We start from the raw sequence: 18,802 nt of genomic DNA, 5'->3' as shown, positions 1-18,802 counted from the left end.
GTTCTCTTAGTTTTTGTAATTATTTTTATATATTTCATTTAATTTCCGAATCTTGTTTAGGTCGAGAAGTTGTTAATAATAGAATTCTAATTCCCGATTTTTAAACAGTACTTGGTAACGAACTGTAAGTAAGGAGCGATTCGGCTCAATAGTAACCGAAACTAAAAAAAAAGGAATTTTGTTATCAATACATACATCAAATGAATCAGCTGATTATGCTGATTCAAAATATATAAGATTCATAAAGTTCAGTGTTACCCTCAAAAGTTACGAGCCTGAAAATATTTGCCTAATTTTCGAAAAAAAAGGGAAACACCCCATAAAAGTCAAGGAATCTAAAATCACACCATAAGATTCAGTCTGTCAGAGAACCCTAATGTTGAAGTTTCAAGCTCTCATATACAAAAACGTGAAATTTAATATTTTTGCCAGAAGAAAGATAACGGATGCATGTTTATTTGTTATTTTGTTTGTTTGTCTTTCGGATCAATATAATGGTCCAAGATGATCGGTGAGGATGCATTCGAATGGAAATTAAAAGTTCTAGCGCCCATTTTAAGTGACCCAAAAACTTAGAGGGCAACTAGCACCCCTCCAACGCCCTTTTTCCCCCGATGCCGGCTGATAAAAATTTTTAGATAACTATTTTGTTCAGCATAGCATAAAGATTCAGTAACCATGCCTTTAGGGGTAATATGACCCCCCACAGCCCGTGGGGAGAGGCCTGTAAGTTATGAAATTTTGCTCATTGTTTAGACGTAGTATTTGCTATTGGGAAGTATACATAATTTTTTTTTGGGGGGGGGGGAATTTGTGCTTGGGGTGGATTTCCATAGATAGAAGTTTTGCGTGGGGAGGGATATTTCCGGTGATGAGTTTTCCAAGGGAGATTTTGTACTGGGGGATTTGGCAGAATTCCTATAAAATTCTTTTTGTTGGTTCTTGCTTTCTCTTTAGAAACTCGATTGTGCATGTGGAGATGCTCTAGTGGAATTACCCAAAGGCTACTTTCAGCGTGTTTGGATTTCCAAGAAAAGATTTCCTCTGAAGGGGGATTTCCGGAATGATCGGGAACAGAATTAGAAATTAAAATCTTTTTCAAATGAAAGCATGCTAACTAGAATTTTTCAGGCTAAATCGTGTAGCCCACAAGAAATTTTACGGCGAGGGGGAATTTACAGCTAAACTAGAATTATTCGGAGGGAATTTTAGGGAGGGGTGTATTTTACATAGGAGGAAATTTCAACGGAGAAGTTTCTTGTTATGGGTGGGAATTTGCCATGGAGGATGAGCCAGACTTGCCGGCATTATTTGAAAAATGATCAGAAATTAAATTAAAAAGAGTTTTTTCAACTGAAAGTAAGGAGCAACATTAAAACTCAAAACGAACAGAAATTATTTCGTATATGACGGGGAGGCTCCTCTCGTCAATACCTTGCTCTTTACGCTGAAGTTTGAATCTTTGTCCCGATTTTTTTATAACGGCTCATGAAAACCAAGGGTCTTTTCACTAGAATAGGCTTTTTTATTAGAATAAACATGCTAAGACCTTTAGCATAAAATGCAAGGTATTGAGGAGAGGGGTAACCCCTTCATATATTGAATGATTCTGTCCATTTTTGGCTTTTAATTTTGCTCCGTACTTTCAGTTGAAAATACTTGTCTTTTTTAATTAATATTATCAAAAGCACGAGGTATTCGCCAGGGGCTTAGATAAATTTTACATACATTTCAAACAGTGGTAACGAACTGTAGTAAAGACCGACCCGGCTCAATAGTAACCGAAACTCTAAAAAATAGGATTTTGATACCAATAGTTACATCAAAAGAATTGTAATTTTATGCTGATTTTAAATATATAAGTTTCATCAAGTTTAGTCTTACTCATCGAAAGTTACGAGCCTGAGAAAATTTGCCTCATTTTAGAAAATAGGGGGAAACACCCCCTAAAAGTCAAAGAATCTTCGAAAATCACACCATCAGATTCAGCGTATCAGAAAACCCTAATATAGAAGTTTCAAACTCCTATCTACAAAAATGTGGAATTTTTTTTTCAGAAGACAGATCACGGATGCTTGTTTTTTTTTTCAGGGCGATCGTATCGACCCAGTGGTCCTAGAATGTCGTGAAAGGGCTCATTCTAACGGAAATTAAAAGTTCTAGTGCCCTTTTTAAGTGACCAAAAAAAAGTTTTATAACTGCAAGTAAGAAGCGACATTAAAACTTAATGCGAACAGAGATTATTCCGTATATGAAAGGGGTTGTCCCCTCCTCAACGCCTCGCTCTTTATGCTAAAGTTTTTTAGTGTTTTAAAAAGTAGAGTTGTGAGAAAGAGTCAAACTTTAGCGTAAAGAGTGAGGCCTTGAGAAGGGGACAACCCCTTTCATATTCGTTTTACGTTTTAATGTTGCTCCTTACTTGCAGTTGAAAAACTTGTTTTATTTTCTATTTAATCTACACAGGGATTTACATTCCCCATATAAAGGTTAACAATTTCTTTGACCAGACTTTCTTCTTTTCAATGTATAAGTAAAATACATAGATATATAAATAAAGGGTTAAACTTTTAACCAAAACAACGAAAAACAAACTAAAAAAAAATGTGACCATTTTGGTTTCACATCTGGACACTACTGGTTATAGACATAAACAAGGGGTTGCAGCCCCTCTGCCCAGTTTCTGTAATATCTAATATGAAATTCCTTGAACTATGGAAGAGCATAAGAAAAGAAATTTAGTGATGTATTCACTTTCATCCTGTTGTAAACTGCAAATTTATATTCGCTTCTGATTCCGCCCACTTTTTTTTACTGGGTTAATGCGGCGAAAAAAGCGATAAAAGAAAACACGAGGCCTGATAAATGTATTAAATACAAGAGCAAAAACATACTTAAACTATATTTATAACTACTATACATCATGGTGTCTCAAAATGAAACTATCAGATACCTTGTGCCGGCGCAGTGGATGTAGCCGAGTCATTTAGTCCGGAATGTCTCAGGTTCAATCCCGCACGGCATAAGGAAAATTTCGTTATGTATATTCGTTATGCAATTTTTTTTCTTATACAGGACAGATTCTGAAATTCTTTTCAGTTTCTTTAAAGAAATCTTGTTTAAAGTTTCTGAAGATTTGTGGTCAAAATTACATTTTACTATTAAAACTAAGGAAAATAATAAATAATCATTCCTGAATCAGCTACAAATCGCAAATTTATCTGACTAGCCAGTTGTCTCCGAAAAATCATTTTTTTAACTTTTGGTGACTACAGACTATTTGGACTCCTTTTAGCCCATTAAGGGCTCAAAATGGAATTTGCCTCATAAGCGATGATGGTATCATGAAAGACCACACAAAGAGACATAGAGTGATATACTAACTTTCATCCTAGCTAAATTATTTTATAAACTTCAAATTTACCAAAATTAGATCTAGTGATGAGGGACTAGGAAGCTAAAACGAAAAAATTGTATTTATGTAACTGCAAATTTTTTGAATTGTAAACTGTAAGTTTTTATTTTATATTTTTACACTCCTGTGGTATATCTCTCCCACTCACGCCACCTAGATTATGAGGCCTAAAAGCGCTACAGCGTCGCGATACCTTTATTCACAAGAGAAAAAGAATAAAAACTGCAAAAACTGGTCCAAGTTACAAACTTTGACCAGTGTTTACATACAGTAATGGTTATTGAGAAGTCCACAGACGTTTTCAGGGGGATTTTTTGGTTTAGGGGTGGGGTTGAGGGGAAGGGGATATGTGGGAGGATCTTTCCTTGGAGGAATGTGTCATGGGGGAAAAGAAATTCAATGAAAAGGGCGCGGGACTTTCTAGCATTACTATAAGAAACAATGAAAGGATAAACATGAAAAAGTTTTTTTCAATTACGCATATGAGGGGTACTAAAAATAGTTTAGCATAAAGAGCGAGGTATTTAGGAGGAGATAAATACCTCGCTCTTTATGCTAAAGTATTTTTAGTAATTTCAACTATTTATTCTACGGCCTTTCTGATTCAGGGATCATTCTTAAAGAATTGGGACAAAACTTAAGATTTAGTGTAAAGAGCGAGGTATTAACGAGGGACAAACCCCCTCATATAAAATATAAGAATATAAAAGTTGGTTACGTAAGTTAATTCTTAAGTTACGTATATTTTTTACTAATAAAAACGTTCGTTAGAAATTAAAAGTTCAAGTTGCCTTTTTAAGTAACCGAAAAATTGGAGGGCAACTAGGCCTCCTTCCCCACACCTTATTTCTCAAAATCGTCTGATCAAAACTAAGAGACAGCCATTTAGCCAAAAAAAGAATTAATATGCAAATTTCATTTTAGTAATTTATGTGCGGAAAGCCAAAATCAAACATGCATTAATTCAAAAACGTTCAGAAATTAAACAAAAAAAACTAGTTTTTTTTAACTGAAAGTAAGGAGCGACATTAAAACTTAAAACTAACAGAAATTTCTCATTGCGGAGAGATTGTGGATTGCGGAGGGGACAAACCATTTCATATACGGAGTAATTTCTGTTCGTTTTAAGTTTTAATGTCGCTTTTTACTTTCAGTTAAAAAAAAACTAGTTTTTTTTTTGTTTAATAAATGATATTAAAATAACAATCCACAGTCATTTGTTCGTTTATTTTTATTTTAGTTCTTTTTTTGTTAATAAAGGTATCGAGATGCAGTAGTAGTTTTAGGCCTCATAATCGGGGAAGGGGGAGGGCGAGGGTTTAAGATATACCACAGGAGTGCAAAAATAAAAAATAATTGGAATTTAATATTGGATGTTAGAGAAACTGGGTGGGGGTGGGCTTCGCCCTTGTGCTTGTCTAAAACTACTACTATTCAGGCGTGAAATGAAAACTGTCAGAATTCTCTTAGTTTGTTTATTGCTGTCTTGATTAACAGTTCAACCCTTTACTTATACATCTATGTATATTATTTATGCATTAAAAGGAAGGCAGCTTGGTCAAGGAAATTATTAATTTATATAGGAGGAGTGTAAATCCCTTTTTAGATGAAAAAAAAATAACAATAAAAGCAATTGCAAAGTATGAAGTATATTATAAGCATTGTAATTTAACAGTTATTATAAGTACATTAATAAATTTTTACAAATACCGTACACCCAGAAGGCCTAAGTGGCTCTAGCCTCAACCCCCTAAGATAGCTCGTGATGCGAAAGTATAACCAAATAAAATTGATAATTTTAGTATTTACATGATCTACGATTACAATCGGTACTTTTATAATTGTGTTGCGAGAGCAACACTTTGGTTTTGTCGTGTTTTTTTTTCCCTAGCACCCCGATTTCAGCTTAATCCTAGAAAGTGCTAAGAGTCTAACCTTTGTGATTTTTATGGAAAGTGTGGACCTTAGGCCGGATTGATGAATATGACTTTACATTTTGGAAAGCTTCGTAGAACTCTTGCCTGGGGCCAAAAAGGATGGTTTTTGCTTGTCCTTGAGCCAGAGCCTATAGTGTGTGAAGTGAAGAGGAGTTGTATAGCCTATGTCAGAGAGGACTATCTGAAGTTATGCAGCCAAGCTTTCGTTTCATCAAACCATGTTTCTGCTTTCGAGTGGAAAGCTCCGTTCTAGCAGGCAAGCAGGCAGGCACCAGTTTCAAATTGAAGATGGACTAAAATCTATAAGTGTTAAATATATGCGACAATTAACCTGCCCCACAGCCAATATATCTTCTTTGAGTGATAAATAGAAAAATTTAGAGAAGCAAAAAAGCGGTATTTTCCCACGGGTCCGAAAGTGCTGCCATCTATTGTTTCTACCCATTTCTGTTCGTGATTTCAGTTGAGTTTATCATTCGGTTTTTCGCACTTGGGATTGCAGTAGAGAGATGGTTTCAGATGTGCTTCTTAAACTTTAAAAGTTCTCTCATTGCTAAAGAAATTTAGAGTTTATCCTTTGCTCCTTTCTAAGTGATGACGTTAGAAAGTTGGCCTACGGCAAAAAAGTCAACTTTTGAACTAAGACAGATAGATTTTTTTTTTTCGACGGCAGTCGATAGCTTTTGATGAGCTGATCAAAGTATATGTCATCCATTTTTTTGTACAAAAATTCCTTCATGAGATATACCAGTTTGAAAGTTTAAAGGGGTTGACAACTTCAGTAGTAAGGTACACACTGAAACCAAAAATAGGCCGATACCAATTGTGAGACATATAGGGGAGTTGTAAGCAACAGTCGGCTGTTAGCTCATAATCATCCTCGGCAATGAGGGGTTCGCAACTCTTACTAGTTGGTGTACCTATTTTTTGTTTCCGTTGTATTTGATGGTAAGACCAATTTGGTTCCAGTGGTAAGACATGTAGGGGACTTGTAAGTAATAATCGGCTGTAAGGCTACAATCATCTTTAGCAATGAGGAGTTTGCAACTTTTGCGAGTTGGTGTACCTAGTATGTATTTTAGCATCCTTACAGATTAACAACTTCAGCGTTTAGTCGCAGCGAGGAAACAAAACCAAAGTGTTGCTCTCGCAACACTTTACTCGGCGAAGCCGAGCAAAGGTTGCCGCAACACCTCACGTTGCCCATGCAACGTAGATCTAATTTTTGTCTTTTTTGTACAATAAACACGAAAATTTTCACGACACTTTAGACTAAAAAATGTTGAAAACACAGCCCCCCCCCATAAGAACAAACTTTTTCGTCTTGGCTTCCTAGTCCCTCGGCCCTAGAACTAATTCTAGTCAATTTGGAGTTTACAACATGATTTAGCTAGGATGAAACTGAATATATCACTCTATGTCTCTTTGTTTGCTCTCTCATAATACAACAATTACTTCTGGGACAAATTCCATTTTGTGCCCTTAAAGGGCTAAAAAGGCTCTAAACAGTTAGCAGTCTAAAAGTATGTTTCGAAAAAAAACTGGCTAGTGAGAGAAATTGCCACTTGTAGCTGATTCAGGAATGGTAATTTTTATGTTCCTTAGTTTTAATAGTAGAATGTAATTTTGAACACAAATTGGAAATTTTTCAAAAAAAAAGCTAGAAACCCCTATAATGACGTCATTTTTGCTGTTGTTATTTTTGAGGGGTTTCGGGCTCTTCAAAAATTCCTGCAAATTTGTTTTCTTTTTAATATTTTACTATAAGACTAAGGAAACTAATGATTATTACTCCTGAATCAGCTGCAAATGGCAGTTTGTTCTGACTAGTCGGTTTTTTTTTTTTTTTTTTTTTTTTTTTTTATAAACATTTGGCCACTAAGGACCGTTTTAACCTCTTGGGGTCCCACTTAGGGATCAAAATGGAATTTGCCTGAGAAACAATTATTAAACTATGGAAGGGCATAAGAAAATGCATCAAGATAAAATGAAAAAAAGGCATGAAGGAAAAGGGAAAATTTCAGATTCGATTTGTTTATACTTACTGTCGAGGATTGTTCTGGGTAAACGGCTGACTGTCCGTATTTCAAACAGTAGGCTGTACGAATGTGTGGTTCGATGCTGCTTTCTAGGGCTATAATGAGTGAAAGGTTGAGATGGCTAGGGCACGTTCTGTGGATGAAGTATGACAGATTGCCGAAGATCGTCCTTTTCGGACAACCGTCTAGGGTTAAACAGAAAGTAGTTTGTCCGCGGTTGGGGTGAGATAATGTCGTAAAGAAAGATTTAAAGGAAATGGGAGCTTCACGGGAGGGGGTATAGAGGGAAACTTTGAATAGATTGGGATGGAGGGGAAGCGTGCGTAACTATTTTGGCCTCAGGGGGCTTGGTGTTGAAGTGAGTTGTTAGTTCTAGTAATTAGTAGTAAACGAACATTTCAGGGGCTCTTTGGAACCCATACCTTTCCCCTGGACATGGCCTTGCTAACTGCCGACTGCTTTATTTTACCATAAAATAAAGTCTCTACTTTGCTTTAATAAAAACAAAATCTAAAAAATTGCAAAATGATTATGACCGTTAGTATGTTTATTTGAAATTCTGCACCCATAAAATTTCTCATATCAGTATTTTATGTTCTTTATTTAACCGAATCGAAAATAGGGGTGCCGTCCGTAAAATCACTGCACGAGTTGTACAACCGCTACATTTACCGACCGAGATTGAGATCACGGTACACGTCGTGTCAGGATTTTCATGTTCTTCATTAAACCGAATGGAAATTTTGGGACCATTCGTTAAGTCATGACAACAAGTCGTTAAAAACTGCTGATTTACCGACCGAGATTGAGATATCATTAAATTGAATGGAAAACTGTGGTGTCAACCTTAAAATCACTGCACAAGTCGGTAAAACTGTTGCGTTTGCTGACCAAGTTCGAGATGTCTGTAGATGACGTGTCAACACTCTTGTGGTCATTATTGAACCAAAGAAAAAAATTTGGCGGCTTCAGAAAAACCATTGAAAAAAAATAAATCAAATGACGGTGGATTGTCAGTTTAATATGCTGATTACATAAAAAAAACTAGTTTTTTTAACTGAAAGTAAGGAGCGACATTAAAACTTAAAACGAACAGAAATTACTTCGTATATGAAAGAGGCTGCTTCCTCATCAACGCCCCGCTCTTTACGCTAAAGTTTTTTACTGTTTTAAAAAGAAGAATTGAGAGAAAGAGTCAAACTTTAGCGTAAAGAGCGGGGCGTTGATGAGGAAGCAGCCTCTTTCATATACGAAGTAATTTATGTTCGTTTTAAGTTTTAATGTCGCTCCTTACTTTCAGTTAAAAAAACTAGTTTTTTTTTTATGTAATTTCTGAACGTTTTTGAATTAATGCATGTTTGATTTTGGCTCTCCACACATAAATTATTAAAACGAAATTTGCATATTAATTCCTTTTGGCTAAATGGCTTTCTCTTAGTTTTGATCACGATTTTGAGAAATAAGGGATGGGGAAGGAGGCCTAGTTGCCAAGCAAAATTTCGGTTACATAAAAAGGCAACCATAAATTTTATTTTTAACGAATTTTTTTATTAGTAAAAAATATACGTAACTTAAGAAGTAACTTACGTAACAAACTTTTATATTCTTTAATTTGTATTATGTATATGAGTGGGTTTGTACCCTCGTTAATACCTCGTTCTTTACACTAAATCGTAAGTTTTCTCCCAATTCTTTAAGAATGACCCCTGAATCAGAAAGGACGTAGAATAAATAGTTGAAATTACTAAAAATACTATAGCATAAATTTATGCTAAACGTATATAAATTTGCGCTCTTTATGCTAAAGTATTTTTAGAACCCCTCATATGCATAATAATCTCTGTTCGTTTTAAGTTTCAATGCTACTTCTTCCTTTCATTTGAAAAAACGTTTTCATGTTTATTTTTCATTGTTTTCTTATAGTAATGCTAGAGAATCCTGCGCCCTTTTCATCGAATTTTTCTTCTCCCATGACAGATTCCTCCAAGGAAAGATCCTCCAACATAGCCTCCTCTCCTCAGACCCACCCCCAAACAAAATAAAATCCCCTTGAAAACGTCTGTACACTTCCCAATAACCATTACTATATGTAAACACTGGTCAAAGTTTGTAACTTGCAGCCCCTCCCCCAGGGATTGTGGGGGAGTAAGTCATCCCCAAAGACATAGTTATTATGGTTTTCGACTATGCTGAACAAAATGGCTATCTCAAAATGTTGATCCCTTGACTTTGGGAAAAAAATGAGCGTGGGAGGGGGCCTAGATGCCCTCCAATTTTTTTGGTCACTTAAAAAGGGCACTAGAACTTTTCATTTCCGTTAGAATGAGCCCTCTTGCGACATTCTAGGACCACTTGGTCGATACGATGACCCATGGGAAAAAAAAACAAATAAACACGCACCCGTGATTTTTCTTCTGGCAAAAAATACAAAATTCCACATTTTTGTAGATAGGAGCTTGAAACTTCTACAGTAGGGCTCTCTGATACGCTGAATCTGATGGTGTCATTTTCGTTAAGATCCTGTGACTTTTAGGGGGTGTTTCCCCCTATTTTCCTAAATAAGGCAAATTTTCTCAGGCTCGTAACTTTTGATGGGTATGACTAAACTTGATGAAACTTATATATTTAAAATCAGCATTAAAATGCGATTCTTTTGATGCAGCTATTGATATCAAAATTCAATTCTTTAGAGTTTTGGTTACTATTGAGCCGGGTCGCTCCTTATTACAGTTCGTTACCACGAACTGTTTTGATACTGATATTTATTCCTTAAAGTTAAAAAAATTATTTATTAAAGTTAAATAAGTTAAAACATTTAAATTGTATTTTGATTTCAGTAAAGTGCAAATTATGTTTTGGTTTTGAGAAGCCATTGACAATGTACGTGCACATAGCGTCTTTTGATTTAGTTCATATTTCACCTCAATATTATAAATGGAGTAATGTGGTAGTATTAGTAGTACCTCTACTAGCATTAGTTTTGCCTCTTTGATCATCTCTCTTTTCATTTCCGGAAAGTTCCAATTTAACATACCCATTCATTCATTAGCTATGTACTTTTTATGGCACTTGGTATTTACCAAGTGGCATATTGCGATCGCAAAATCTGTCGTCTGTCTGTCCTGGTTTTGCCAGTTTAGGTACTTCCAGATAAACTGGGACGATGAAATTTGGCAGGCGTATCTGGGACCAGACCAGATTAAATTCCCCGATTCGATCATCTGGGGGGGAGTGGGGGACGGTTAATTCGGGAAAATTAGAAAAAATGAGGTATTTTTAACTTACGAACGGGTGATCCGATCTTAATGAAATTTGACATTTAGAAGGATATCGTGTCTCAGAGCTTCTACTTTAAATCCCGACCGGATCCGGTTACATTGGGGGGAGTTGATGGGTGAAACCTAAAATCTTGGAAAACGCTTAGAGTTGAGGGATCGGGATGGACTTGGTGAGAAAAATAAGCACAAATCCTAGATATGTGATTGACATAACTGGAACGGATCCACTCTCTTTTGGGGAGTTGGGGGGGGGAGGGTTAATTCTGAAAAAATAGAAAAATGAGGTATTTTTAACTTACGAAGGAGTGATTGGATTTTAATGAAATTTCATATTTAGAAGGACCTCCTAACTCAGATGTCTTATTTTAAATCCCGACCGGACCCAGTGTTATTGGGGGGAGTTGAGGGGGGACCGGAATTCTTGGAAAACGCTTAGAGTGGAGAGATCAGGAGGAAACTTGGTGGGAAAAATAAACTCAAGTCCAAGATACGTGACTGACATCACTGGACCGGATCCACCATCTTTGGGGGAGTTGGAGGGGGGGGGGTAATTTGGAAAAATCAGAAAAATGAGGTATTTGTAACTTGCGAACGAGTAATCAGATCTTAATTAAATCTAATATTTGGAAGGATCTTGTACTTCAATGCTTATATAATAAATCCCAACCAGATCCGGTGACAGTGGGGGGAGTTGGAGGGGGAAACCGGAAATTTTGGAAAACATGAAAATTGAGGTATCTTTATCTTACGAATGGGTGATCGGATCTTAATGAAACTTGATATATAGAAAGATCTTTTGTCTCAGATGCTCCATTTTCAATTCGAATCGGATCCGGGGATATAGGGGGTTGGAGAAGGGAAACAGAAATCTCGGAAACCGGAAATCGGGAAAACGCTTGTAGTGGAGAGATCGGGATGAAACTTGATGGGAAGAATAAGCACAAGTTCTAGATACGTGATTGACATAATTGGAACGGAGCCGCTCTCTTTGGGGGGGGGGGATTTCCAGTGCTTTGGCGAGTTCGGTGCTTCTGGACGTGCTAGGACGACGAAAATTGGTAGGCGTGTCAGGGACCTGCACAAATTGACTGGATAACAGTTGTTTGCCCGATTCAACCATCTGGGGGCTGGAGGGAGAGGAAAAATGAAAAAAATGAGGTATTTGTAACTTACGAATGGGTGATTGGATCTTAATGAAATTCGATATTTAGAAGGACCTCGTGTCTCAGAGCTCTTATTTTAAATCCTGACCGTATCTGGTGATATTGGGAGAGTTGGAGTGGGAAACGGGAAATCTTGGAAAACGCTTAGAGTGCAGAGACCTGGATGAAACTTGGTAGGAAGAATAAGCACAAGTCCTAGATACGTGATTGACATAACCGGACTGAATCCGCTCTCTTCGGGGGAGTTGAGGGGGGTGTTAATTCGGAAAAATTAGAAAATTTGAGGTATTTTTGACTTAAGAACTGGTGACCGGATATTAATGAAATTTGATATTTAGAAGAAAATCATGTCTCAGAGCTCTTATTTGAAATCCCGACCAGATCTGGTTACATTGGGGGGAGTTGGAGAGGGAAACCGCAAATCGTGGAAAACGACTAGAGTGGAGATATCGGGATGAAACTTGGTGGGTAGAATAAGCAAATGTTGACGTAACCGGACTGGATCCGCTCTCTTTAGGGGAGTTAGGGGGGTCAGTGCTTTTGCAAGTTCGGTGCTTCTGGACGTGCTAGGACAATGAAAATTGGTAGGCGTGTCAGAGAGCTGCACAAATTGACTTGATAAAGTCGTTTTTACCGATTCGACCATCTGGGGGGCTGAAGGGAGAGGAAAAATTAGAAAAAAATGAAGTATTTTTAACTTACGAGTGGGTGATCGAATCTTAATGAATTTTGATATTTAGAAGGACCTGGTGTCTTAGAGCTCTTATTTTAAATCCCGACCCGCATTAAGCCTCTGATTTTCCTTTTAAATGAATTCATTGATTGTTAGAATTTTGCTAGAGCTAATACTATATGAGCTTTTGGCTCTTGCGACCTCGTCGCAAGTGCCATATGAGTTCTTAGCTCTTGTTTAATCCTTATACACATAATGTGTTTTGATTTAGTTCAAAACTTCCTTCACCATTCTCTTAAACCCTCACCTGAATTCCCTCCGTCTTTTTGGATTGAACTCTAAAGGCAACATGCCCACTGTATATAAACAATGAACGAATTGCTTAACTTCAGCCCTTGTCCTGGGGACTGTGGGGAGATTGACATCCCCAAAGATATAATTACTGGAGCTTTCGAAAATGCTGAACAAAATAGCTCTCTTAAAATTTGACCGTGTTTGTTTTGAGGAATGATAGGCTTGCGAGGAAGGGGCTGGTTGTCCTCCAATCACTCTTGCCTATTAAAAAGGGCACTAGAACTTGTAATTTTCAATCAAATGAGCCTCTTTCGAAGTTTCTACGACAACTCCTTCTGTACGAAGTCCCCTGATTATATTTGATATTATTCTTGATATATTTGATTTGATTATATTTGAAGCACTAAGAAGGCTGAAAAAGAATAACGAGGAATATGCTCTTCTGGTATATCGACAGAAGCAGGGGGAATAACAAATAGACACTTCGAAGCAAGAAGATGGAACAAGATAAAGTCAGGAACTTATATATTAACCCTTCTACTACAGAGCCAATGCTGGGAATTCATACCTGGCTTGAATAACGTACACAAAGGATGGTGGACTGGAGGATTTATCACAGAGTTTAAGCCAACAGGCGTGCTATGCACTCAGAGACGAGCATTACAAATTTATCTCACCAATTATACATGAAGAGATTGGTAAAGTCCCGAAGTCTATAAAGGGGGGATCTGCACCGGGAACAGATGGGATCCCGATGAAAATTTGGAAGTGGGAAAAACAGATTTTGCTGCGATTGTGATTAGTTTATTTTCAGCTTTAGTAAGTTCGTGTAAGTGGCCTGAAGAGTGGGGTTTGTCTGTTATGATACCATTATTTAAGAAGGGGAATTGGTCTCATCATAATAATTATTGGGAAAGTCATTTAGGGAATAGTTTACCGAAGTTATTTTGTAAGGTGTTAGACTTCAGACTAAGGAGGTGGATTGAAAATAGGGATGTTTTGGATAAGGTTTGGGTGAGTTTTAGAAAAGGCTTTGGGACGACTCATATATTTAGTCTGCAGGCTTTAGTTAATAAATATACTAGTGCTAAAAAAGGAAGGTTGTACACGGCATTTATAGATATTAAAGGAGCTTTTGATAATGTTTGTAGGTTTCTATTATGGAAAGTTTTCGGAGATAGGTTTATCCCATTTGTTTGTTAGGTTTGATAGGTTTATCCCATTTGTCCCATTTGTTTGTTAGGTTTGATAGGTTTGTCCCATTTGTGTTAGTTTAGTTCAAATGTATAGGTTTACTAGAGAAGGTTTGAGAGTTGGTAGGCAAGTTTCAAGGGTATTTAGAGGATATAAAGATGTTAAACAGGACTGCACATTGTCTCCTAAATTATTCACCCTCTTTATCAATTCTATACTGGCGTTAATGGAAAAGAAGGAGGCGCCGATTGTGAATTTAGATACTCTATCCATTTGCACGATGTTGTTTGTAGATGATAATGTTTTGGTTGCTGATTCACAAGGGAACCTTTAGAAATTACTTGATATTTTAGGGGATTAATTTAAAAAAGTTTTCCCAAAGGACAAGTTTGTCAAAGAAATGTAAAGAGCTTCATTAAGCCAAGAATGAGCAAAAAATTAAGTCAAATGATGTTCCAAGCGTGAAACTACCACAAATCACTGTCAATAAATAGATGAAACTCAAAACGAACAGAAATTACAATAAATTGCCGAGTAAAGCTCAAAACGAGAAAAATTAACATGAACAGGGTTGATTACCCCTATGCCTTCTCAAGGCCAGAGCACAATTTAACTTGACTGAACAAACAAACAAATGACCTTGGAATGTCAGTAAAATTGACATATACTGACATTTCTTCGTTAAGGTTTTGATAATTTTTCAATTATGAAAGTTAGAAGGGTGAAAACATTTCAAGCGTATTCTATTTTCAGTAAAGCGCAAATTGTGTTCTCGTCTTGAGAAGGCATAGGGGTTATCAGCCCTGCTCATGTTAATTTTTGCTCGTTTTGAATTTTACATGGCTATTTATTGTAATTTCTGTTGATTTTGAGTTTCTTTTATTTATTGATAGGGATTTGTGCTAGTTTTACGCATGGAAGATTATTTGACTTTATTTTTGCTCATTCTTGGGTTAATGGAGTTCTTTACTTTTCTTTGAAAAACTTGTCTTGTGGAAAAAGTTTTTAAATTAATACAGAAACGAATCGACAAGATAACAGGTAGCAATATGGTATTTTTACGAAGGAATCTTAATGCCCAGGTTGGTACGAATTGAGATAAAAGACATCCTAACTTAAGCCTATTCGGTATTGGGAAGCAACTTAGCAATCGTGATATACTGGTGTAATTTTACAGGGTATATAAGAGTGCTGCTATTGATATAAAAAGTAAAAATCATCATCTAGCAGTATCCATAACTGGTTTAATGCTAATATTTAGAGGTTTAACCCCCTTCTTAGACTTAATGCTATTATTTTGGGGAGGGGGGGGGGGGGGTAATCACTTGCCAGGTTGCTACAACGCATAAATATCAGGACGAAGCGGAGAAGTTCTAAGAACAGTTGGATACCAAGTTGAAGGGTTGAGAATGTGACAATACAAAGGATGGATGGAACGATTCCATGAAAATAGGCTGTAAAGTAGGTGACGCTGTTTTAAGAAGAGGAGTTAGAGCAGCAGCTAGGAATTTTGGTGAATTTACTTTAAGCTCGGTAGAAGAGGGAAAGGCGTAGGATAAGAAGCTGAGTAATAGATCTTGCAATAATAAGAAAGTAGTTGGGGAAGTAGAGAAGACATCAGATATGAATGAGCTAGATGTGAAATAGACTCTATAGATAAGATAATTTAGGATTTGACAGATAGCGCAATAGTTAGTCACAGGAATTTTGATAATTTGGAAGCGAAGAAAGATTTTTTTTTTTTTTTTAAGGAGAAGTTAGAGACGGTGTCTTCGGGCCTTAATAGTATGGTAAATGAATTTTAAAATAAGACTTCTCTGCAGTTAGGTAAGATATTTGAAATCATGTAATAAGAAAAGACAAGTAATAAAGTGAATGAAGTAATTATAGACTCAGTCGTTTGAGTTTGGTGGGTAGCAAAGGTCTTTGTATTGTGGCACTTATTGGACAAAATATGGTATATATAAGGTCTTAAGTAAAGAGTGGTATGGTTTTAGAAAGTTCAGACGGTTTGTTGACCAAATTCTTATGTTTACGTAAGTAATTGTGGGGTATCTGAACTATGGAACCCCTTTTATGCTGAGTCTCATAGATTATGAATAGGTATTTGATCAAGCTGGTAAAAAAGCTGTAGCACAAGTCCTATACTTGTATGGAATGCGAGGTGAGTAGGTTAAAATAATTAGTGCTGTTGATGAGAATAATATTACTGGTGTTAAAGGTTGGAAGTGAAGTAAAGGTTGGAAATCAGCAGAATTATTTCTTACCCCCTTTTCTATGGATTATTTTGATGGATTCTGTCCTACCCAGGTCAAATTACAAGCTCTACACATAATATAGTTCAATCCCATTATCGAAAAAGAGACTTAGGGTATTGGGTCTCGTTTCATCAATTAATATGCTATGTGCCAGACAGCTTGCTTTTTGAGAATCTAGCTGTTGCCTAGCAAAAAACTGGGCTTTAAAAGGAACGGGAATAGGCCATCGGAAAGGTTTTAAAGAAGGTTAGAACTCGAATGGAAGGAGTAAAGAATGTTACTCTTATGAGATTTTAATGAAGGGGCGTGGAGCACCACTGGATGGCACTGAGTAGAGTATTATGGAAAATGAGCGAGCATTACTGAATTGTCAGCAACTAGGTAATCCTAATTTGTACCTCACTGAAGATCAAACGTCCAAAAAATGCAGTAGCTAAAAAGAAGGTATTAAATACTCTTTTTGGTTCATCATTCACCACTTAAAAGGCTTACTCCATCCTACTATAAAATGAAAAGACATGAACTAACTGTGGAGTTTAAATAGAAATGTCCGAGGTCTGGCTCACTGTTACATCCTTCTTTCATATTAAGATAAGTAGCAAATGAAATATCACACTGGATAAATTAGACATGAAACTAGAAGAATTTGCTAGTACAGTAAAATTTTGGGTCGACCAAGATAAGATATTTTAATTCCTTTTTGCATTTTCTACTTTTTAAACAGTGGTTTTATTGTTGACCATTTCATTATATTTAATCGTAATAATAAGCCTTTTTGTACCTTTAAGCTAACTTTAAGCGAATGGTGCTAAGAAAAGCATTTGTTTTGTAATGAGCTGCTTTTTATTTCTGTTATTCAAATTTTCAGTAAAAGAATTGAATACCCCTTTTGATTGTTTGCATTACCATATCATCAGTTTTCTTTTATTTATGGCGTAACGATGCCATAATTTTATTTTTAACACTTTGTCTAATGTACATTCAATACAAATGTATTTATTGACTATTCACTTTTATAGCTATTTGACACTGATGATTCATTGCATTCAGCTTTGCCGATGCCAATGCCATCTGCAAGTCAATCAAGTAACTCGAAAACCGGTAAGTGTTGCAGAACAATATTCTTATTATACCTCAACTTAAGTTTAACTGAGAAATCAAGTTATTAATAGGTTAGCAGTTTATATATATATATATATATATATATATATATATATATATATATATATATATATATATATATATATATTTATTATTATTATTATACCCTGAGCAGGGTAAACTATATATGAGCAGGTATATATTTATGTATTGTGATATCCTTGTAAGTACCTCTATGATCTAGGATGGTTTAAATGCTGCTGGTAAAGTTTTAAATCATTTAGATATATGTATATTTGAATGTATGGAAAAGGCAATATAAGTGTGAAGTTTTGTTGTTTCAATTTCGCCTCCGGATTTGGATATCACTTTGTTATCAGGTAATGCTGTCGATTCAAATGACCGTTTTAACACATGGAATGATCGACAAAAAAAACAGCAATTGCTATTCGACAAATCAGCAAATATAAGGGGCACTTTAGGTGCAAATTTTGTCAAACAGACCTGGTAAATTTTTATAAATCATCTAAATATGTGTGTACTTATATAAAAAAAAGAGCAATGTAACTGCAAAGTTGTTTGGCTGTGAGGTTTTTATTGTGTGAATCGTTGTTACCCTGGCGTTTCGCCTTGGCTTCCTTGTGTTTTTCTTGGCTTAGTTTATCTTTATTAGAATTAAAGATCATACGTTACGAGGTCTACTTGTAATGAAGTATTAGAGTGGTTTTATATTAGTGAAGTAAGGCTTTCGTGCTGATTTGCTTAAACTCTGGGAGAATATAAATTTAATTGTGATTAGTGGATTTATTTAGTTGACTATTCACAGACTGCTGTACTTTCTGAAGTAGCTTACGGTGCAGACTTGCAACGTGAAACCGCTGTTACCGAGCACAGAAACTCAAATATTCCACTAAAAAAATTTCTACTGGTTCTAAGCTAAGAACTAGAACAATATCTTTTCGTAATGTAAAATCATTTGCTTTATCCTTAGTTCATACTCAAGATAACACAATTGCTGGGATATAATTCTTTTTCTATAGTTTCATTTATTGTTTTGTATTATTTTCAATCAATGGATGCTAAGGACGTTTATCTTGTTGCTGGTCTCCATTGTTTGCATCAAATGTTACACAGGATAAAGAAAGTACGCATACCATCACCTAATATTGTCACGAAGCAAGTCATTCAACAGCATGTAACATTTGGTTAAAGATTTTTTTTTACCAAAAATGATTTAAGGGTGGTAGGCTGTTGATTTTATCCTTCACTTATAATTCGGCTATAATATTATTAAAATAATATTTCGGTGATAATGGCTCAATTTCTGACTCTCAGATCTGAACTGGACAAAGTGAAGGTCGTTTAAGGGGTTCAAAAGCTCAATTGGTCATATCTTCTTTTTAGATTCTGTTAGGTTTTTGTGCAAAAGTCCTTGATTTGATCTTAAGTTGCA

At 35.9% G+C, this 18,802-nt stretch overlaps 1 protein-coding gene across 4 annotated transcripts in view; it reads left to right on the top strand.

Annotated features, from left to right (window-relative positions):
* LOC136033848 (heat shock factor protein-like) overlaps positions 1–18,802 on the top strand; it is a 78,315-nt gene that overhangs the window by 56,970 nt on the left and 2,543 nt on the right. For all 4 annotated transcript variants that reach the window (XM_065714805.1, XM_065714804.1, XM_065714803.1 and 1 more), the window contains one exon: positions 17,268–17,349. In XM_065714805.1, the coding sequence (XP_065570877.1) occupies positions 17,268–17,349 (82 nt within the window). The remainder of the gene's footprint in view (positions 1–17,267; positions 17,350–18,802) is intronic.

The sequence above is a fragment of the Artemia franciscana genome, chromosome 12, assembly GCF_032884065.1.
Source record: "Artemia franciscana chromosome 12, ASM3288406v1, whole genome shotgun sequence".
Taxonomy (NCBI): Eukaryota; Metazoa; Arthropoda; class Branchiopoda; order Anostraca; family Artemiidae; genus Artemia; species Artemia franciscana.
The sequence above is the reverse complement of the archived record's forward strand: the minus strand, read 5'-3'. Positions and strand labels throughout refer to the sequence as shown.